The following is a 23,769-nucleotide window of genomic DNA, read 5'->3' on the forward strand; positions in this document are numbered from 1 at the left end:
AATCTTTTTATTTGAACTCAGACACATTGATTGCACTCACTCAAAAGCGGTGAGATTGAATTCCGATGGGATATGAAATTTCGAAAGTAGCAGGATCTGTGGAGTGAACAAGTTTTTTCTCTCTGTCAAAATAGAGATATGACAGAGAATTTGGACGTAGTCGACGTCACTCTGAAGCTTTTGTTTTGACTAATTGATTTCATAATGTTGACTGGATTATCCAAGTTAATGACAAAAATTCATTCTGATTAGTTGATTTTTGTCTACGTATTATAGTTTATATATTATGTATATACGTTATATATTATGGTATTTATATATGTATATATTATGTAAATGTGTATGTCCATTTTTATTCTATATATCGAATTTGTTCAGATAAAAAATGCCACCTATGGGCTTCTTAAAAAAGCAAAGTGATTATTGAAGCAGCAATTTGTTTTTGAACCAATTGCTGTGTAATCAATGATCAAGTAGAATTTAATTCTTCAAAAAATAACATTAGATTTGACATATTTCAATAGAAGCAGTTAGAAATTTGCCAGGAAAACTGAGAAAACGAAATTTTGAATATAAGACTTAGGTTGAGGTCCTTGAACCAACACAGGCCTTTCAAAGTCACGAACAGCGGCTCCAAATCAAACATGCAAAAAATTGGGCATGGGTGAGGTTAAATTTTCTCTACTTTCCCGTGAACCGTGAATATGAGCCAGATCAAAATATGGGCAGCAATCTAAAACTCATGTGTGCATAAATACACAATTTTTCTCCTGTGATGAAAAGTCACGCAATTTTTCGAGTGAAAAAAAGCGTCTCGCGTAATTTCATACGGGAAAAGTTTCCTCGTGTGATGAAAAATTACATAATTTTTTGTGTGAAGGAGCGTATAAGGGAAATTAGCACTTTATAAGGGAATATTTTTTGCAAGCTGTTTTTTAGTTGGTGTATTGAAAATTCGATTTTTTGTTTAATTCACAAAAGAAATTTCTAGAGTTTAGGTCCGACCAAAAATGGGATTCGGCCAGAAGAAACAGACCAAAAATGGGATTCGGCCAGAAGAAACAGACCAAAAATGGGGTCCGGCAAGATTGAAGCTCCAGGTCCCCCTGTCCGGGCCTCGGGTCTGTCTGAACCATACCTGTCTTGATTCGCAGACCTCATCCGGTTCAAATCATTTCAAACTATCTGAATTACTCTTTTATTTTTAAACAAAGTTGACACTTAAACTCAGTGCCCCTTTTTTAAAGTAGGTGTCGATATCTTCTTGGTATATTTCGGGACTCCCTCTCACAAATGCCTGGAATGCATAATAAACGCACCATACGTGAATGTATCCGTTCAATAAGAAATACGCTCCAACTATACCGTATATCAGGTTGCACTCAACTGTATAATATAGGATAAAAGTCAATAACCCTATGTAAAAATAGAACATTGGAAAAGTATGTCTTAGTAAGAAATGTTGGTAAGGCCTTGATTGGATGAAAGTGCGTATAGTCCAATATTTTACTTTCTTTTTCACAATCGGATTGCATTCGTGGTATCTAAGGATTTCCATTTCGAAACGTGAAATTGAAATAACTGTTAGCTTGGTCAGCTATTTGAACAATCAAAGATATGATTTCTGGACTTAGGACTTGTCAATTAGAATGTTAGCAGAGCAATCGAAACTGAACAGCTTTGTTTTCGTTGAACGACGGCAACACATGTGTTTGGTAAAACATAAGCACTAGTTATCAGCTCATAATGAGTATCACAGAAAGAATCATTGACATTCAAAATTACAAAAATTTCAAAAGCAGATTCTTTTTTAATCTTGTCGATTTTTCATCACGCCTCCCACAAAATTTTTATCAATACAAAAACAATCATTACGTTGATACAGAACAACATCTAGTGTATCTGTAAATGATTGGCCACCATAAAGCTGGTTTGTCACTGGATTTGTTTCATAGCCAGTATTGATTTCAAACTGATAGAGTATTAGTTTTTTGGCTACCTTTGGCTGCCTTTTTCATTGAGTTCATCATTAGATCCTCAATAGCTCATAGAGTTTTGTATAACAAACCTGACAATTGTAGAAAAACATACATATTTTGTTCGACATTTCTTGTTCTCCCATTTTAAGCGCCCTTCAGTCAAAAATGTTCAATTAGTGCGCAAAAGGATCTTCTAATTTTAAGACACTCTGAAGGCTGAGAAACACAATTGTAGGTAAACTCGTTTTCACGACACCCTCAAGGGTTTTAAAAGGTTTGAGATACTATGTAAAATAACAAACACCTAAATAATTGTTTTTATTTTAACTGTTGCTTTTTCTCTGAATGAAAACAAAATATTTCTCATCTGATATTTACAAAAGTATAATATTTAATTTCCTCAATGCGAAATAAATAACAATTTTTTTATTTCATGATTTCATTTCAGTATGATTTCATTGCCAAAAAGACAAAGAATTTCGCGGATATTTTTGTTATCAGAATATACCCTTGCCAATCTACTACCCTTGCCAATTTACTATCAGCTCAATGATCTTCTACTACTATCAAGTCTTCAACAAATTCAACCGACAAATACAAAACAGCCGGTGCTGCCTGGAAACAGATCAATGAGAAGAGATGATTACTTTGACTTAACGAAAAAACGACTCGAAAAATCTCGCGGCGAATTCTTCTTTCGCACCCAAAGGATAGCCAGCATACTTCATCACAGCATTGACTTCGGAAATCAACACGACCTAAAACACAGAATTCTAAAGCAGATGTGGAATGATATCATGATGCGGTACAAACCAGAAAACGTCTGCACGTGGCAGATCTGTTGTGACTGTCAACACTGCAGAGAGACATGGACTAATTTTCTATAACTGTTTTGATCGAGAGAAATCCCTTCTGTAAAGAAAATCCTCAACAACAACAACAACACTCGTTTAAATTTTAACAGCGATAGTTCAATGGTATTAGAAAAGAGCCGTAAAACAAGCCAAAAGCGACTTAATACAGACGTGGGAAATGATTAAGCCGTCTTATTTTTTAAAGTCTACCTATTCATTTCCTTACGTCGTCCAGTTTCAATTGACAGCTCTTGAGAAAAAAAATTAATTTTAACATTTCTCTTTTTACCTTGTATTTAATTCCTGTTTTTGAACTCACGTCTCTTGCAACTTGTTGCAGTATAAACTCTAGTAGGTACAATTGTTGAAAATTACACCACCCCTCTCCTAGCCTAGTGTAAATATTCATCTCGTGATTGCAGGGTATTTAATAAATAACTGCTATTTAAGATGGGTGGCTGGGCGGGCAGGGGCATTGACTTTAAATAACTGGGCATTTTTAGTAATAGGGCTGATGTTATTTGTTTCCATCTTGTTCCCCTTCGTTTTTCTATTTTATAAGTTCGAATCTCGATTTTCGATGTTTATCAATTTGCAATTAATCTTTAACAACGCTTTTTTGTCCAATTCGATGGCAGAGGTCCAACGCCTTCAGAGATTCGGGAGTATTTGAAGACCTTTCGAACTCTGACAAAAGGGTTTTTAACATCTGTTATGGTAACTAAAGCCCAATAGTTGATGAAACTGATCACGAAGATTAGATTTTAAAGTTGTAACTCCTTAAAGTTGTCAAAGAGACTGTTCAAGGCTTTTCTTGAAACCCATTTCTTCAGTATTTCACTCTTTTTTCAGTATGAACAGGGTAAAAACTGACATGATGAATAATCATGGCAGACTAACAAACAGTCTGCGTAATAATACATGTATAAGTCAATGCTCATTTACAATTTTACTATGATCTGGGTGGCATTCATAACTCACTCAGTGATATATATGGGGTTCGAGAAAAGTAAACATTTTAAAGCTCCTCCGATTATTATTTTAGGAAATCAAAATTGACGGGGTAAAAATAAAGCCAAGGGTAGCTAGCGAAGAGTTCTTTTCCACAGGAACAGTGAAATATTAGCTAAAAATTAACAAATGGCAATTGTGAAAAGTACGATGGAAGCTCACAGCGGAAAAACATTCGCTGAAACCCAGTAAAATAACATAAAGCCTAGTGCAGAATTCGAAAAGTTTCTGCTATATAATTTGCGCTTCATTTTCTTCTTGCTGCTATTCAAAAAGAACGATAAAAATAGTTTAAATTCATTATAATTCGCATTTATTGATATGTCAGATATCTATAAAATCTATCCTTAATTCAACTTCATGTAAACGGACTGTCGTTTTGTTAATATTCATGACAATGTCAGTTTACCAAAATTTGACTAAAACAATTGGCGGGAATATAACGATTACCAAAAACATTCAGCTAATATAAATGATGTATGAATATTTGATCATGGGAGGGAACGTTAAGATTCCAATTTTCACCTCAAAAGTTGCGTTATTAATGATATTCTATATAATTTTCAATAGAGTTTTTCTTACTACGCGTCAACTTCTACGATAAACAAGTTTATGCTTAAGATTCGCGTTTGCGCATGTGAAGTCTTTATCAAAGCTAAGTGTACAGATGATTGAATATTAGTTTATTCGGATTTAGTCTCTTTTTATTCTATCCCTGTTGTTGTTGTGATAGACTGGTTGAATTTTTAGTACGGTGCTGTTAGAATCATCTGTGTAGGTTTCTTCGCAGGCATTATGAGACCATCGTTGTGTACGGTCTGGTTCTGGGTTTTAGACTGGTTGTACTAAAACAGAGTTGGTCCCCTAAGATATTTGTGACTGTGAAGACAACAAGTTATAGTAACTTTAAATTTATGGTAGTTGTATGTTATGTACATAAACTCTTAGATCCTTAAAATCTCCTAGCACAAAAATCAAAATTTAAGATCACCCCCCATAACTAAAGTAATTATTCGTGGCTCCATTGACGAGCGGGAAGGGAGTATTTTGCGCGAATGAAGAGAAGTAACGTGGAGACTACTTCTAAAAAAATATTGGTCTAAGCAGAAAAGTCAGGAATTTACTTACAGACATTTAAGGAGTTAATTACAGTGACACTTTAAGTTTCCTGTACAGGACCCGGATTGAGACGGGATAGTGATCTCATAAGATCTTAAAAGATACGTGCAAGTTTTTATCAGGCGATACATTGTCTTACTTCTGGCCTCTTTTTTTCTGCTAAAAACTTACAAATTTTTATACATATAACATCCAACTTACAAGCTCGATCTGCAACAGGCCATAAAATTGCAGTTAACATGTGACAATTAAAACTGTTCATACTTCCTAAAAAGACCGTATCAAGTAAGAATATTGAATGATAAATTTAAAGTAACTAGATCATAAAGACTACGAGGTCCATCTTAAGGGATAGTACAGTAATGGTGGAAGAGAAAACCCGAGATAGACAGAAAGAAATTCAGTATAAGGTGTGGGTGGTGGAACACAACCATTAGAACCATCCAATGATTGGCAATCAGTGACGTCATCAGAACTCATTCATACCTTGTTCACGTGGGCAGTGTGACACTACAAGGAAATAAACAAAAAAGTGAACACACCGAATGATCTCCGTTTCAAGAAGTGCATAAATTGTTTGGTACATAATACAGAAAATTTACTGTTCAAATCTGCTATGAACATTTTAAGTTCAGAATCAATCCAATACGCTAAATGTCGTTTATGAACCTGTTGTCAATTTTGTTGTTGTTATGTAGCGTTATTATTGAATAATAGTGTGGTTATTAGCAACTTTCTTCAACAAAACCAAAAAGCTGGCAATTAAGACACCAAGAATTTTATTTCTCAGACACGGCGCTAGAAAAAATACAATCCAAGACTTAATTGAAAGGATTTATGTGGTGCTAACTTACGAATTTAACGATTTTCTTCTTAAAGACTGTGCTCAAAGTCCACCAGTCAATTTTAACAAACAAATGATTAATCACAAGTTTCTGTTAGTGTAACTTTGGTGCGTGTGTGGTACCTTCCGGATAGACTGTCGTTTGGCCTTGTGGAATGTGAAGCTGTCTGGTTCACTATCCATCATGAGGTCAGTCTGTGCCCTCTCTAGCCTCTCGCCTTTATCCTCCTTCAACGCACAACAAACAACAATCAGAAATTAGATGCTAAAGGATTTCATACTCAGACAAGACACTAGTTATAAACTGATCACGTGGCACAAAATGCTAAATTAGAATTATTAAAGATTGAAAGTGCCCTTTCGAATAGAATCAGAAGCACCAATCTTCAATGAGGATCTCTGTATTGATATGAATAGCTGAGTCTTGATATAAAATAAAATAAATATCGCAGAACTCTCCACGCACCGAAGTACGATTAGCAATTGAGGTTATCGTGAAATAGCAATCGCTAGTATTCGTCGTACTGGTCTAATCACATATTGATCATCATCTCTAAAACTCGAACATAAAAAAATAGCAAATATGACACGTCCTATAACTGACCATTAAGAAAAAATGATGTTTTTATCCCGTAACCTGACTATTCTGTATTTGCTAACAAAAAAGAATCCTTAACTAAAAAAATATAAGCAGCCAAAAAATCGCCCAAATTGTTTTCTCCATTTGCGATTCGAACTCGTTTGTATTCCCTGTTTTTCAATTTAGGGACAGTAATGAGCAGGAAATAGTGAATGAGACGTACCGTGATGTGTGATATGGTGGTGGCCTGTGCGTGTCCATATTCTGTCTGCACAGTGGGGGTGAAGTCAACATTGGGGCCCAAGTAGCTCTGCAGGTACCACGTGTCGAAATCTAAAACAACAACAACAACAATAATCATCATAGCTCAGCAAAAGCAAAGTCAAATAGGAAAATATCTTATATAATAGTTCAAGTGATTCTAAAACTTTATAAACCAAACTCAGAGGTACCTAAAAATCTTTATTTTAAATTTTAAGAAGCTTGGTCCACAAATCTTGTACTCATGTGATCAAATAACCGAATGTCGAAATGATATCCAACAATTATGATAGGCCAATCAGTATGTATGATTCTACTAAAAGAAAAAAATTCTCCAATTGACAACAGAAAGTCTGTGAACATTGATGTTCTGGAATCGTTAGTAGAGAGGGCTCAACAAAACGCCAAAGTGATACCTAAGATCAAGCTAAATAATTTAAAAAATCCATTAAAAACAATCTCGTTGAAAAATTCCTGAAAATGTTCAGCCCAATCAACAACGTTCTGCATGTGAATGTGAAAAAAGTATTAATGAAAACACGGCTCTTAAATAATGGCGATAAAAAGTTTGGACCTAACCTGAAATGAGTCTTTGTCTGCACTGGTCGACAAGCTTCTGGCAGTACTGTACCTCTGATCTGACCCTCTGCAACTCACTGTAGTGTTCTCTATAGTCCCTCTTGAGACCCTTGAGACGCAATATTAATCCATATTCACTCTCTTCCACAATCTGCTCACTGCTACTCTCATCTAGGCCTTGGAATCCACCTGGAATACCAACAACGGATAATTATTCTCGATCCACTCAGCTGAAAAAAGATTCCATTGATTTTACTTGAGTTGCTATTAAAAAACAAACTGGATATCTCGCTTTAAAACGGTTTTTCTTCAACGATAAAAATTCACTCATCTTGGGGAATACCGCGAAAAAGATAGACCTACCGTCAATTAAAGGCTATCATAATAACAATCATCCTCCCTCAATTATGAGAAAAAAGTCTGACTATATTAAATAACTGTGAAAATGATAGCTATGATTTGTATGGTTTGCATTGGTAACCGAGATTCTCTCGTTCGGCCGCAATCTGGTTGAGCTCGTCTTTCGTCCTGTCCATGTTCCTCTTCACTTCATTGATCTGATTGGCTATCTCTCTGCTCTGGTTGATCTTAGTCTTCAGAACCTCTGAAAACAAACACATTTTTGGAAAAGTCACCTCTATGCACGCATTTTTATCATTAAACGACCAAGAGAGAACAGATTTAAAACCTGAGAACATGAAAACAACCCAAAATTTCGGGACAAAACCCCAAAAATTTTGTTCTAATTGCAATTAAGAAAAACAGAAACAAAAAAACTTCTGCTTCTGGTGCCTCTGATACAAAAGTTTGATGCCTTCAGGATCGCAAAGCATATTCTTGTGTTGACCCAGCTCATTATTTTGGCGTAAAATTTTGCTGTTTCGATGGCAATGTCAACCAGTTATTTCACAAAAAAGGTGCTTTCTCTGGACACAATGCCATCAGCTAAAAGCACGGGGGAGTAAAACGAGATGCCAACCGCCTGACACGCTTCAAAGAACTTTTTTCGCTTTACTTAAGCGCAGCTGTCCAATATGTCTATTGCGTTTCTGTTACAGTTAGATTTTGCATTAGTGCCAGTCATACGAATACACAACAAGGAAATTTACTGCGAAGAGGCCGCCTCTTAGAGCAGGCTTACTCTGAATGATGTTTGATAATTGGTTCCTTGTGAGTGTAGGAACAAGTCAAATCAATTTAGATAAATCCCAGAAACGTATCTCTTATTGCGGTATGCCTTTGAGAATTCACGCTGCATTTCAATAGATGAATGCATCCAACCAACACTACATCCAACAATTCTGCAGAATATTGCTTCTAATTGAGACCAATGCATTGAATAATAGCATCAAATAGCTTTTTTTACAGAAGGATCAGAAAGATTTATTTCAGAAACAGCCTTCAGGCAACAAGAATTCCAGCGTTACTAAAGTCATGAATTTTATGTTGTCAGTTTCTAACTATAAAAATCACAAAATCGTTGCATCTGCTATCATGGCTGATAAAAACCAGCATACCGATTTCAGTGGAAAACTTTAAAACAAACTCGTCAAAACTGGATTGAGTTTTCTCAAAGTCATTGAGGGTAACAATAAGACAGCTCCTGGTAGGATCTGAGTAATAGCCAAAAGGATGTCTGGCTTCAAGGATTTTTCCGGTCGTTCCTTGAAATATTAAAAAATACAGCGTGGAGCGGCGTCATCTTTGAAGGTTTTCCAGGATTACACTAATTTTCAATAGGCGGCATCTAGGCAACCCAATGAATAACGTAGAAAGTGATTGTCGTTCTATTTGCCTACTTCACTGTACAAAACAACATCAGTGAAACTGCGCATCAGCATAGGCTTTTGTTTTTATCTGCTTTACGATAGAAGAAATCTGGTTAAACATAGTGCAACGCAAAAACATTGTCTGCAAACCCATTGCCATAATTTCGAAAGTGAACATCCAAGTTTCGGAATTTTGAGTCCAAACATAATAAATGCAACAAACCAATAGTTGGCATCTGATACTGATGCTCTTGAGCTAATAAAAAGTTTCCAGGATGGCTTTTCAGTTAAGTCACTGCTAATATTAAGAAACTCTGATGACTGTGAATCATTCATATTGAACCTTCTTCGCTAAATAGGTGAAACTGTGAGTGAATTTAAAAAAGAACTCGGTAACTGTCTTGCCTTCAATGATGTCTAAATAGTTAAGAACTTTTGAAGAACCTTTTATCAACAAGACAACTTTTCGGCACCGTGGCATTTCCCTCTCTATATTTTAACAAAACGTCGCATTTGATTTTCACAATTAAATTTTGGATTGTGGATTATTTTAATGGTGAGCTGCGGTGCATGCATGTTCTGATTGATCGAAATAATAAACGTTAAATTTTGTTCTGAACATTGGATCGATCTTTTTTTAATCACTAACATCTTCAGACTGCTTTTCTTTTGTCTTGAGAACAATTGACTCTGAGGATAAAATAAATCACTAGGATGCATTGTTTGATTTGAAAAAGGTGTCCATTAAACTTTTTCAGTCAGCGATTAAAAGTATTCATTTCCTATCTTTCCAGTTGCCAAGCGGCAAAATTTGAATTAACGTGTACAACTTGTGCTCCATAACTTTTCCGAGAAAGATAAATTATCATGAGGCCACGGATCATGAATCATCTAATAGAAAAACTTTTTCTCGCATCAGAAGATCTTATTCACCGTCAAGAACACGCTCCTCTGGTTAACTAAATCTACTAGGTCAGTTTAGCTGGCAGATGATTTTTGCTAACTTTTTTTCAACAAGTTTTGGACTTTGAACAGCATTATCAACAAGGCCACTAGCTTCTGTCAATTCAGAGAAAATTTAAGTTTGAGCATCGACTTGAAAGTGAATCAAAGCAGATAGGAACATGCTTGTTCTTAAATGATACGTTGATTTTTTTAGTTCGTGCCCGTTTTCATGACCAATTACTTTTCCGCTGTTTTTCTATTATCAGTGCGTAGACGTTTCATACCAAACTTCAGTTCCAAATTAGAATTTATTGAACCGAACTACGACTCATTTCTGCAAGTGTTCGAGTGTGAGAAAGAAAGGAAGTGAGGATGGTTGTGGAACGGTTGCCGGCTGGAAGCTATTGGGCGGGAAGGGTAGCAGTTGCGGTGAACAACATCAACAGATATTATATGTTCTCTTCCATTATCTGCTTAATTTGAAAATAGAATGAAAACTATTCTATTTCAGTACTTCAGTATTTATTTGATTTGGAAAGTTTAATTTTGGGTTTGAGAAAAGATTAAAAAAGTAGGGTATAGTCAAACAAAAACTGCCCAAGATAAAAATGAAAAGACTAAGCGGAAAACCAACTCAACTTTACCTTTTTAGCAAAATAATGTCAAAAACTTAAAAAATGATCTTTTCTAGTGCTTCTGGAGTTTGTTTGCATGAAGACTAATTTACTCTTGAGTAAAAGAGTTCTAAAAATCAAGAGGACAGATGCATAAATTTATTGAGAAATAAAAAATTCAGAATAAAAACCTTACTCATTTCCAGAAATCTAATAGGGCAAAAAATGAACTGAGAATACACTCAATAAGCGAAAACAAAAACAACAGCCTTTATAAAAGACAGGAAAAAGTTCTTCAGCAACATTCTCACCTTGTAAAACAAAAATTTATTAACTATTTGAAGAACTCTGTTTTCCAGCAAATTAGGATAAACGGAAAACCGAAACGTCAGTGGTTATAACGCATAGAAGACGCTTACAGCAACTTGCCGAGAGATTTTAGTAAAGAAAGAAAACAAGCTTTTATCTGAAATACGGAGTTGTCAAAAACAATGGCAAAATAGACACAAAGCAAATATCCAAATTCTCATAGTTTTAAATGAAGAGGCTTAAAGCGCATCTTAAATCACTATATGAAAGAAAAATGCACCAAATACGCAAACGGCGACAAATGTGTTCCACAAAGTTTCCCAATGGACTGTTGTTTATCATGCCGTTCCTATAAATTCATGACATTCATTATTTCATCTGGTTCCTGATAGCACTTTTTGCAACAATGACTTTGATCATTTCTAATTTCTTCGTGAACTATTTTGGAACTTGCTGTGCCATGCACAGACTCGAAAGAGCCGTCTTGTCAGTTCAAATAATCGTATGAAAAGGCATTGAGGGTTACCCTTCTAAAGTCAACGACTTTTATAAATTGAATTTATATTTTTTTGTATTGTGTGCTTTTTAAGGAAAGTCAACTGGTCTTCAACCTAAGGAAACTGACATATTGTTTGATCTGTAAGTCACTATATGGAAGAAAAACGCACCAAAATGGCAAACGGCGATAGAAGTGTTCCACGAAGTTTCCGAATAGACTGTTGTTTATTATGCCGTTCCTATAAATGACAATCATTATTTCATCTTTTTCATGATAGCACTTTTTGCAACAATGGCTTCGATCAATTTTGTTCGAGGACTAGTTTGGAACTTTCTGTGCCATGCACAGACTCGAAAGAGCCGCCTTGTCAATTCATATAATCGTATGTTCTTTTTTATAACATGAAAAAGGCATTGAGGGCTACCTTTCTAAAGTCAACGACTTTCATAAGTTGAATTTTGATTTTTTGTCTTGTGTGCTTTTTGAGAAAAGTCAACTGGTCTACAACCTATAGAAAAGTTAAACAAATGGGTTGATCTGTAAGTTTTAAAGAAAAATCAATATGCATTTTTTAAAAAGATACAATAAATTACATTAAATTTTCGTAATAATTTTATCGAGTTGATAGTTATGATTTTTTTCATAAACGTAATCAGAGTTCAGTTCTCTGATAGCAATTAAAACTTTTTTTGGGAAGCTTTAGTGATATGCTGGAATATAACCGACTAACGTCGGGCGAATTGCTCTCAAACGACCGGCCAGCGGTTGGCTTCGGTAGTACCTAGATTGGGTTTAGAGATCCTGGCATCGGGGGGGGGGGGGGGTGGGGTGTTGGGTGAGCGGAGTGGGGTGAGGCGGTGGGAGCTTAAGAGACGGGGGGGGCAGTGTTGGGAGGGCTGGACCAGAAAGGATCCAAACCACCAGGTGTAAGAGGGTGAACTGGGGGTGTTAGAGGGAGGGAATGAGGAGGGATATGGGTTAGTGGGGGTGGGGTGGGTGTAAAAGGGTGTCTGAGAGTTGGTCAAAATTTTAAAATAAAGAACCGACTTCCACACTATAAAATTGTCTGTTCAAAACAGTTCTGGTGAATCCTATTTTTAGAGACTGGTAAGGCGTAAGGCTCTAGGAGCCCTTAATTCCGTCCGTGCGTTACCTGTTTAACTTATTTTGGAGGACGATTAATCAGATAGGTCAAAAAAAAAAATCGGTCAAGTGAAAAACTGCATTAAAACCACAGGACTAATATAATTGCTACAAACTTTGTTTGAGAGCAGTTAAACATTCTATGCTATGCATTGAGACTCGCATGAGCCTGCTTCTGGTGTATTTATAAAATCGAATTCCCATTTTGGATCTTAAATGAGATTCACTAGTATGTCCACAGGTCATGTTCAATTCCAACTCCCACTTAGACAAGTTATAGCCCAATCTTTGCTGCATTTCATAACCCAGGTACACAATAACTTAAGTGATTTAGGAAATTGTGTTGGATTTTTAAAGATAATTGTAAGATTAAAGACGAAGTTGACCCTTGCCGGCCAGTGATAGCCATGGCTGTGAACAGTGGTCTGTTGTAATCTGTCGGATTATAGTTTGTCTGAAGATTAGGCTAATTTGAACAGAGTAGATATTATATTCAGCATATTTGAGACGGGGAAGACTGTTGGTATCAAGGGTTTTTCCAATTATAGGCCCCATTATTTTAAAATTACTGTAATGGAGGGGTATACGTTACATTCTCTAGACGTTGCTACACGTTTCTATAATAAACGAGGTTTGAATCCCGTTCCAAAAAAATCAATTTTCGATAAGACAGCACAATACAATAACAACGAAACAAAAAAGACCATAAAAAATCAATTCTAGTTGATTTATTTCTCAGAAAGAACAGAATACAACGACAATTTCTCTAACTGGCTCACAGTAGCGTAGCATTGTTAATCGAATTGTGTTACTGACCAATTAAGTGAAAACGCACATAGTGTTGTTCTTATAACATTTTTAGCATTGATTTCGGGAAAACATCTCTCAAATTACTAACGATGCAGATATATAAATTAACTGACCTATCCAGTGGCTAAAACAATTGTCTAGTAAATCATATTGCAAACTCAACTAATAATTTTAGTTATCAACTAAAACTCAAGCAAATTTTGATTGTTTCAAGGTGAAATTATTTTGATATTTTTAGAGAAATGATTTCGTTGAACAACAAAGATGAACTCATAAATATTGGGACTAATTGAGTCTCTCGTAATGCAACGGTAATCTACAAGACAGAGGATAATACAGTTCCCAAAAACGAATTATCCAGACAAATTTGAAACTGCTGAAACAAACTGGACGGTGTAAAGCTCTCCTTGTCATAATTGGGAGAGCAGCCGTTACAAAATCAGGTCTCAACATGTAGCAAATTATTTTGAAGTAACAACTTTTCAAAAATAGGATTCGAAAAATTTTTCTTTGGTCATTGCTTTGGTTGATTGGAAGTTAATGACATTTACTTTGAGAAAATATGCAGATATAGCCTGGCCTTACCAGCTGACCATATTAAAGACCAGGTTTAATAACTTTATTCGACGTAAAAAGTGAGGAAAAGGTAGGCTTTTCTATACAACAAAAGAATCAAATATTATTGCTATAAAAATATCAAAAAGGTATCAATTGATTGGACTGATTATTGGAGGCAACGCAGTAATAATAATAATAAGTTACCAACCTCATTTGTTACTTTGCTGCTACGATATTTGACTAAAATACTTATTTTTTGAAAGTTTTTCCTTTCGTTGAAAGGCAAACGAATATTTCCATACGTTGTTAGGAACATCCCTGCTAAGGTCAAAAACTGTTTATATAAAAAACAGACTTTCTCAGTACCAAGTTCAATTGAGATCGGATAATTTCAGGTCAATTAGAAAAATAATCTAGCTTGCCCATAAAGTCATGAAATATTACCACCGCATCATTGTACAGAGGAAATTTAACGATCAAATCATTTAGTTATATCAAATCATAAAGTTAAATGTGTTAACCGATTTGATGACTTTCCAAAACACGCCAGCTAAAATAATTACATTGAGCCTCAGGCTTAATTCAATCAAAATACATCAAAAGTCAGATGATCTTTATAGAGGTTTGGACTACTCATAAACAACCTAACTGCTCGGCCAAATGTTGACAATGATCGTAGTGATATGTACAGGTTGACGCGAAAGCAATATATGATCTTGTAAACTCTTTTAAGATTTTTTGCAAGATTCAAACAAAAATTTTACAAGATTAACTCTTGCTAACAAGATTCCTGAAAATTTGACATCGGTGTTGCAAGATCATGCAATATTCTACATAATACATAGAATGTGAATTATTGTTATCAATTTGTAAATAGAGCAGTTTCTCCAATGAAAAAATGGAAATCAAATGTCTCACCCTTATTTTCATTTAGAATTTTGTTGAGCTGTGCACCATCCTCACGTTTGAAGTCTTCAAAAGCAACATGTCTAGGGGGAGGCGTAGAGGGTCGCTCTGCTGCTCCAGCTCCCCCTGGCGCCCCCGAAGCGGAGTCTTTCTCACCCGCAGCCTGACTCGGGGACCCAGCCCTACTGGGTGAAACGTCGTGGCTACTTCTAGGGCTAAAATGGAGCTTAAATTTAAAAAATTAGAGGAACTCAAAATTTCGTATGTGCAGAAAAGAAAACACAAAAAGCTAGAACAAGGAAACACAAATTAAAACTAAAAGTTTCCAAGGTTTGAGTTGGGGGCATTAAATTTTCCAAGGTTTAAATTTCACTAAAACAATCCAGCCGCCATACACACATGATTGTCCAAAATTTGGGCTTTCACAAATGAGGAATATTTTCTCTGCATTATGCAAGGGGTTATTAATCAGCTGCAACTGTGCAAAAAGTTAAAACAAATGACTAAACTCTGAACGACTGTAATTGCTGTTATTAGTCGTCACATTTTGAATGACTTACTTTTTCAGAATGCTGTATATGAGACATGATTTAAGTACGCATTATGTTATTGTATAAATGTATGAAACGTACAAGATGTCAACATTTTCGACCAAAACTTTAAAATAGATTTTAATGTGATGTCACAGCAAGTAGATAAACTTGTCATGAAGATACAAGCAGTATAATTAATACAGCAGAAATCTTATAATTTTCACTTATTATCGATAATTGCCATTCTCTACTTCAAAATTCAGAGAAGTACAAATTACAATTTAAGAACCAAATGGTACTCTAAGACCGAAATAGTACGCAAGACCCAAGCTAGTCAAAGATACAAACTAATACAAATATATTGATCTAAAAATTGATCAATATAAACAAAGGGGTCCTTTCAATTCATCTTAGGGTCTGAAAAGGTCTACCTGGATTTCCCAGTTTTCTTCTTAGGCACTGCAGCTCCAGCCATCTGATTGTTCCCACTGGACAATGCCACCTTCTTCTGCTCAACGACACTGGACTTAGCAGGTTTGTTACTAGCCGGAGCAACGCCGACCGAGAAACCTTGTCCATCTAACTCTCCGACTAGTCGGACATCCTGGGACATTCCACTAGTCTTGCGTCCTGGACCACCACTCTGATCTGCACCTTGCGCTGTGCCAGATGCCTGGGCTGCTTTTTCGGTTAGTTCATATTTTTCTCGGAATTTCTGCTCAATGTCTTTTTCAAGACTCCTGAGAAAAAATAAATCAGTCACGAAAAAGATGTATCAGATTAAAGGAAAACACGTTTGACAAAGACAGCAAAACATGACGTCAATTGATTATCTCTGTATTCTCAACTTTACAAAAAAAATACACAAACATGAATTTGGAGCTCTTATGTTATTCTATGTCATTTATATTAGCAACCCATCTAAATGTGACAATGAGAGACAATTTCCAGGCGCAACTAGAAATAATAAAATTGAGAATGATTGTAAAAATGACTACCAATGCTTCTGAGTTTACATGTCTCTGAGTCTCATAGACCCTATCTTATGCAAATTTGGTGGCACAATCAATTTTTGAGAACATTAATTGAAAGGGCCGAGAAAGCAAAACATGGCTATGACAAGTTCGAACGTAAAGAAAAGAAAAAATCATACTACGTCATTCAACCTATTGGCCTGACGTTTTGTGCCAACAAAAACTATTAGTATATTTAAGCTGGAAATTAAGGAAAGTTCTGGCTGACCTGTATACCTGGCGGAAGACCCCAAATACAGTCTGGATTTGACGCACATTGACGATGTCAAGGGAGTCAACTGATCCAGAGAGGAATCCTTTCACCTGCAATAAAACAACACTTCTAGGACAATTAAGCCTCTTATCCCAGTTGATGCACCAACACAATGAAAATCTGTTTCATTGAGACCTAATGACATCACAATTGTGTCAATACCATAAATCTTCTGGATTTAAGTGAAGTCCAGAAATAAGGTTGCTGGAAAAAATGACTATGGAAAAACTCAAGGGGCTTCAAACAAAAGAAAAGAGTAGTCGCAACGCAACATATGATGGAGAACAAAATAAACAATATCCCACTATAGTGATATCAGCAAAAATATAAGAAATATTAATAATGAGAGAGTAGAAATTCTAAAAAGAATAAGTAACACTTAGAGGAAGAAAACACCAGCAGGTAACACCAACACCAATGACCTCTATTTCTTGGAAGGACACGCGACAGACGGCGGTGAAATATTAGTCAAACCATTCACAAATACTAAAAATTCGTATCATAAACACAAGTGCAAAGTTGCGCTTTGGAAATTGTCATATTTTTTGTTGAAGCTATGCAACGGTGGGATGCAGGAAAATTATGCGGAAAAAATCTTCTAAAAACTATGATTGAGTATAACTGATAATGTGTACAATTTAGTACCAGTAAAAAGCTGCCATTTATAGTAAAAGTTCCATTCATTCCGAACCGATTATTCAAAAGTGGGTTCTTTTTCACTTTAATAAGTCAGGTTTTCAAACGTGCAATGTTCTGTTGTTAGTTTTTTTACCGCTAGGAGTTCAACACTTCAAAATTCAGCATAACTCAATCATTTCCGGCAACCAATAGGCATCAGAAAATTAAATTGCTAATAACTTTTATATTAACTTACGATTTCGTTACTCATGAGCGTAACTACTGTTTTGTTATTCAGAAAGCAGTACGAATTTGAATTATCCATTGTTAAAAATTAACATCACTGAATCAACTATATCAAAAAATTCAAAAAATGACATCAGGTAATGATTAATCAATTAAACTTATTAACCGACTAACATCTGACGAACCGCTGTCAAACAAATTTGCTAGCTTAAGCTCAGGTCGCCTTAAAAATTGCCCTTCCTATCATAAATATGCCCGTTTCGGTGAATAACATACGCAGACTTGTAAAGTATGTCTCTACGAGAACTGCTCAGCAACTTAATGCCCTAAAAATTTCCGGTGAAAAACTGTCAAAGGGTCGTACTAAACAACGCATAAAAGGACCACAAAGAACTGCTGAAAAACTTTGTTTGAGAACAGCTTATTATTGACATTTTTTGCCAAATCATTAAGCTAATGAGTGACCCATAAAAAAGATGAGATTGACGCAAATTATACAGTGATTTTGTAAACAAAAATATTGTATTTTTGTTGTGCTACCTAAAAAAGTTGATAAAACGAGCGTTTTATTCTTAGCTTTAATATGAAACTCCAAACATTGAGCTGCCTCGGGAAAATATATTTAAAAAGTTTTTAATTATTACGCCGTTAAAGTTGCCAGTAGCTGCTTGAACATAGTTCATAACTAAGAGTAGAATTAAGCGTAAGCGTGAAAGACAAAAAATAAAGATTTTTGTTCGACCCCTATTGACGGGGGGGGGGGGGGGGGGGAGAACTATATACTCAAATGCGTTTTTTAAACAGTCAATTTTGACCGATCGATATATTCATCGTAGAGAGAGTTGTGAGTGACATCATTAAAAAGCCCGTCCAGCTTAGAATATAGAATTGAACATACTTTTTTGAATTTCGTCTTCTAGAGCGAGTCATCGGGCTTTTGTGAATATTGAGACTGATTTGCGTTATTTTTATTCACATTTTCCGGAAGTTTTGCCTAACACTTAGTCAATTTTGCTACAACAATTTAAAACTTCTAACAATAGTGTTGTTGCTTTGATTTTCAAAGACAAAAAATACTGTTGAAAAATTAAGGTGATTTTTTGACCAAAAATTTTGATTAAATATTTCAAAACTCAGCCTTTTTCATCAAAAATTGCACGAAATAAGCTTCTTTGGTCCACTTTGAAAAAAATAGCCGGCAGTACACACCCAAAAAAACTAACATATTTTTTGTAAACTCCAAAGGGGTCTAGTCCTACTTCCATTTCCATTGAGAGTGCTTTTGAATTAAAGTTTTGCTGTTTTTTTGCTAATATTTCTCGATGATTAGCAAAAACGCAGCATTTATTTTTAATTTTTCAACTAACAATTATCTATATCTATAACATTCGAAACAATTAAGTGTTAAATCTTAATGGACGAACAGCAATAGCAAGGCTAGTTTTGGTCCAATCTTGGACTGTTACAATCGAAAAACAATTCGGATTCTAGTCAGTCGGTTCTTTAAAAAAATCGATTTTTTTATGTTAACTAAGGACTAGAACAATTGAAATCAAAGCTCAGTAGATAAGTGCCATTGGCTTCCTAAGCAGTTCTAAACTACTGTATCTAGTTTTTTACTCGAAAGCTTGTGGTCGTTTTGACTTTAAAAATTATTTGATTTTTAAAGAAAAAATGACTTTTTGAATTTTGCCACTGTTTTTCTCTTAAGTTGCTCAACTTGAACGAATGCTTCCTCTTTTAACTGAATTAAAACTTAATATTTATTGCGGTTTTAAGCGATAAGTTGAAGTTTTCTGGCTTTGATACTACCAGATTTTTGACTTCTAGGCATTTGCCCATTTTTCTCGACTTTTTTTCCTTTTTTTCACATTCTTACATTATTGACAGTTCTAATAACACATTACTGGCGTTAATAAAGGCACAATTGAACAAATAAAAATCTTTAAAGTTTAAGATTATGACTTTGACGGCTTCGACACCACTTTCTCGAAGAATTAAATTAAGTTTTTTTCTCTTTAACTGTCGTTTTGACTTCGTCTTTTAGTTGTATGAAATTTACTGGAAAACGACACCTCTCACTGGCTTTTTGGAGCATTAGACGAGCCAATATTCTGATTTCAGTAGATAGCTGATGGCTTTCATGACTTTGAAAACAATTGATTGAATATATACCTTTTTATTTTTTATTTTTGTTCTGTTTTTGTTACTTAGTGTCGTTAATTACAGATCAGACATGACAATATTGGCGTCAAGAGAACGCCCAAGTCTACAAAATTTATAGTTTTTAAAGAATTAATGACATTACTGGCTTCGACACGGGTTTTTTTGCAAAAATGAATTAGTTTTTGATTTTTGTCTATATTTGACGTGCTTTTTGTAAACGTAAGATATATTCTGATTCATTAAAGATCTCAAGGGCTTCCTTTCGACAATTAAACAAACCTATTTAATCAATTCATTTTGTTATAGCTAATGGCTTTCATGATTTTTGTTCGACCCCTATTGACGGGGGGGGGGAGAACTATATACTCAAATGCGTTTTTTAAACAGTCAATTTTGACCGATCGATATATTCATCGTAGAGAGAGTTGTGAGTGACATCATTAAAAAGCCCGTCCAGCTTAGAATATAGAATTGAACATACTTTTTTGAATTTCGTCTTCTAGAGCGAGTCATCGGGCTTTTGTGAATATTGAGACTGATTTGCGTTATTTTTATTCACATTTTCCGGAAGTTTTGCCTAACACTTAGTCAATTTTGCTACAACAATTTAAAACTTCTAACAATAGTGTTGTTGCTTTGATTTTCAAAGACAAAAAATATTGTTGAAAAATTAAGCTGATTTTTTGACCAAAAATTTTGATTAAATATTTCAAAACTCAGCCTTTTTCATCAAAAATTGCACGAAATAAGCTTCTTTGGTCCACTTTGAAAAAAATAGCCGGCAGTACACACCCAAAAAAACTAACATATTTTTTGTAAACTCCAAAGGGGTCTAGTCCTACTTCCATTTCCATTGAGAGTGCTTTTGAATTAAAGTTTTGCTGTTTTTTTGCTAATATTTCTCGATGATTAGCAAAAACGAAGCATTTATTTTTAATTTTTCAACTAACAATTATCTATATCTATAACATTCGAAACAATTAAGTGTTAAATCTTAATGGACGAACAGCAATAGCAAGGCTAGTTTTGGTCCAATCTTGGACTGTTACAATCGAAAAATAATTCGGATTCTAGTCAGTCGGTTCTTTAAAAAAATCGATTTTTTTATGTTAATTAAGGACTAGAACAATTGAAATCAAAGCTCAGTAGATAAGTGCCATTGGCTTCCTAAGCAGTTCTAAACTACTGTATCTAGTTTTTTACTCGAAAGCTTGTGGTCGTTTTGACTTTAAAAATTATTTGATTTTTAAAGAAAAAATGACTTTTTGAATTTTGCCACTGTTTTTCTCTTAAGTTGCTCAACTTGAACGAATGCTTCCTCTTTTAACTGAATTAAAATTTAATATTTATTGCGGTTTTAAGCGATAAGTTGAAGTTTTCTGGCTTTGATACTACCAGATTTTTGACTTCTAGGCATTTGCCCATTTTTCTCGACTTTTTTTCCTTTTTTTCACATTCTTACATTATTGACAGTTCTAATAACACATTACTGGCGTTAATAAAGGCACAATTGAACAAATAAAAATCTTTAAAGGTTAAGATTATGACTTTGACGGCTTCGACACCACTTTCTCGAAGAATTAAATTAAGTTTTTTTCTCTTTAACTGTCGTTTTGACTTCGTCTTTTAGTTGTATGAAATTTACTGGAAAACGACACCTCTCACTGGCTTTTTGGAGCATTAGACGAGCCAATATTCTGATTTCAGTAGATAGCTGATGGCTTTCATGACTTTGAAAACAATTGATTGAATATATACCTTTTTATTTTTTATTTTTGTTCTGTTTTTGTTACTTAGTGTCGTTAATTACAGATCAAACATGACAATATTGGCGTCAAGAGAACGCCCAAGTCTACAAAATGTATAGTTTTTAAAGAATTAATGACATTACTGGCTTCGACACGGGTTTTTTTGCAAAAATGAATTAGTTTTTGATTTTTGTCTATATTTGACGTGCTTTTTGTAAACGTAAGATATATTCTGATTCATTAAAGATCTCAAGGGCTTCCTTTCGACAATTAAACAAACCTATTTAATCAATTCATTTTGTTATAGCTAATGGCTTTCATGATTTTGAAAAAATTTGATTTCGAAAAACACAAAATTATTTCTTAATTTTACCCCTTTTCCGCTTTTTTGTCAACTTTTTGACGTGTCTCATTAAGCAGAGTTTACATACCACATTAATTCCATTAGCAGAAGGAGCAACCGAACAAATTTTGAGGGGCAGAATATGGCTTTACGGCTTCGACAACGTTTTCTAACAAGTTTGAATTGAGTTTTCGTTTGTTGTCTCTATTTGTTGTTCTTTTTCTAACCGCAAAGAGAATGTAATAAGGGCAGGTCCTAATGCCCGACTATATAGGCATCAGTGATAATAACACATATGAATACTTTTGAGTTGATATCTAATGGTTTTCATTACTTTGAAATTGATTGTTAGAAATATAAGCGAATTTAATAACTTGGCTGTTTTTGTTCTTTTTTGTTGTTCTTATTGTAACCCAGCCTTATTATGGACTGGTTCCATATCTTTACTAGTAAAGTTCAATTTATGGTGCTCAGTTTCAGTTTTATCTGACGCTATCTTGACTTTGTTAGGCTTTTTAAAAAACGGACATAAAGTTTTGGATGTAATTAATGTTTGCTGGTGTTGTTTGATTTTGTTGATCGTCTTGTCTCGCTTTCTAATTAATTTTCGTCTTGCCTCTCTTTCGAAGATCAGACATCATCAATCTAATGCGGCATTTTTTACTTCACTGAAATATTTGCGTTGCAGGCAATATTTTCCTTCAAACACCAATTTTTTGAAAAATACTTGAATTTTTGGTGGTTTTCTATGTGTTCCTCATTTGGTAGACAATTACGCCAAAAATGCGGGGTCGGAACTTTATGTGCAAACGCACATTACCGAGCCTCCTTGTCATGAAAAGAATCAGATATTGCATATTGTTGCTATTCTCTTCCAAAATCATTGATAAACAATTGTTGAACAGTGAGCTTAAAAAAAATCACAATTAGGCATACAAGATAAAAAAGGCTTATTTGTTTGGAGAAAACAATAAGAAAATCTAGAAAAATAGTAAAAAAATAGTAAAATGTTAGTTAGTGAATTATTCACATCAGAAAGGGTTCATTAAAATTAATTTTTGTACTATGGGAACATCAAACCTTATATTTACTCAGACAAAACCCAGAACAGTAATCTATGTGAAAAGGATTACACTTCAAAACAAAAATTAGAGTGTTTTGGATAAAGTAACTTTTAATTTCTTCATTTCAAAATTGCTTTGACAAGCCGTAATATTCTTGAGCAGTGATTTAGTGAAACTTCGAGGAAAACATTAAGCATTGGTATATCAGGATTACAAGATAAATTTCTAATTTTTTTAGTTTTTCGCTTACACCTACCAGTACAGTTACATCCATTTTTTCACAGCGGCAATAGTTTAATTATTTAGAAGTGAAAAAATGGCCCCCGACGGCTGGGTTTTAAATCAATTTTGGAAACTGGCCAATAGCAGTTTGGTCGGAAATTAGTTAGATGCAGAACAAAATGGGAGACTTTTCCCGTCAATTTGTTTCTAATGCACTGCTCCATTATGGTTCGATCAATAAAAATTTGTCAGCATAGCTTCAGGATTTTTGGATCGCATTTTGGGGCACCAATTGATTCTAATTAGCGGGCAGTCTTGCCAGCCATTTTAAATAATGATTCTAACTATAGTTTAGTGGGCTATACTTGCGAAAACTGTCAGGGTTTTTTTCTCCTAGAATAATATAGAAAAATTTGGCGCTTCAAAAATATTGTTCCAAATTGGTGCTTCAAAATAAGCTTTCCAATTTGGTGCTTCAGATATCTTTCCAATTTGGTTCTTCAAAATATCTTTCCAATTTGGTGCTTCAAAATATCTTTCCAATATGGTGCTTCAAAATATCTTCCCAATTTGGTGCTTCAAAATTATCTTTCCAATTTGGTGCCTCAAGATATCTTTCCAATTTGGTGCTTCAAAATATCTTTCCAATTTGGTGCTTCAAAAATATCTTTCCAATTCGGTGCTTCAAAATATCTTTCCAATTTGGTGCTTCGAAATATCTTTCCAATTTGGTGCTTCAAAATATCTTTCCAAGTCGGCGCT

General features: G+C 34.7%; 1 protein-coding gene across 2 annotated transcripts in view; it reads right to left on the reverse strand.

The window, feature by feature from the left end:
- Nucleotides 1–4,119: 4,119 nt before the first annotated feature.
- The window catches only part of LOC142336101 (kinesin-like protein KIF9), a 50,144-nt gene continuing 30,494 nt past the window's right edge, over nucleotides 4,120–23,769 (reverse strand). The window contains exons 9-17 of one of the 2 annotated variants that reach the window (XM_075384645.1): nucleotides 16,556–16,650; nucleotides 15,745–16,053; nucleotides 14,793–14,995; nucleotides 7,709–7,831; nucleotides 7,228–7,416; nucleotides 6,611–6,720; nucleotides 5,931–6,035; nucleotides 5,450–5,473; nucleotides 4,120–4,689 (exon numbers count right to left, since the gene is read on the reverse strand). In XM_075384645.1, the coding sequence (XP_075240760.1) occupies nucleotides 4,591–4,689; nucleotides 5,450–5,473; nucleotides 5,931–6,035; nucleotides 6,611–6,720; nucleotides 7,228–7,416; nucleotides 7,709–7,831; nucleotides 14,793–14,995; nucleotides 15,745–16,053; nucleotides 16,556–16,650 (1,257 nt within the window). In that variant the 3' untranslated portion in view covers nucleotides 4,120–4,590. The remainder of the gene's footprint in view (nucleotides 4,690–5,449; nucleotides 5,474–5,930; nucleotides 6,036–6,610; nucleotides 6,721–7,227; nucleotides 7,417–7,708; nucleotides 7,832–14,792; nucleotides 14,996–15,744; nucleotides 16,054–16,555; nucleotides 16,651–23,769) is intronic. The other variant, XM_075384646.1, reaches the window with a different exon arrangement.

Source organism: Convolutriloba macropyga, chromosome 3 (assembly GCF_964194025.1).
Source record: "Convolutriloba macropyga chromosome 3, txConMacr16.3, whole genome shotgun sequence".
In the NCBI taxonomy this organism is placed as follows: Eukaryota; Metazoa; Xenacoelomorpha; order Acoela; family Convolutidae; genus Convolutriloba; species Convolutriloba macropyga.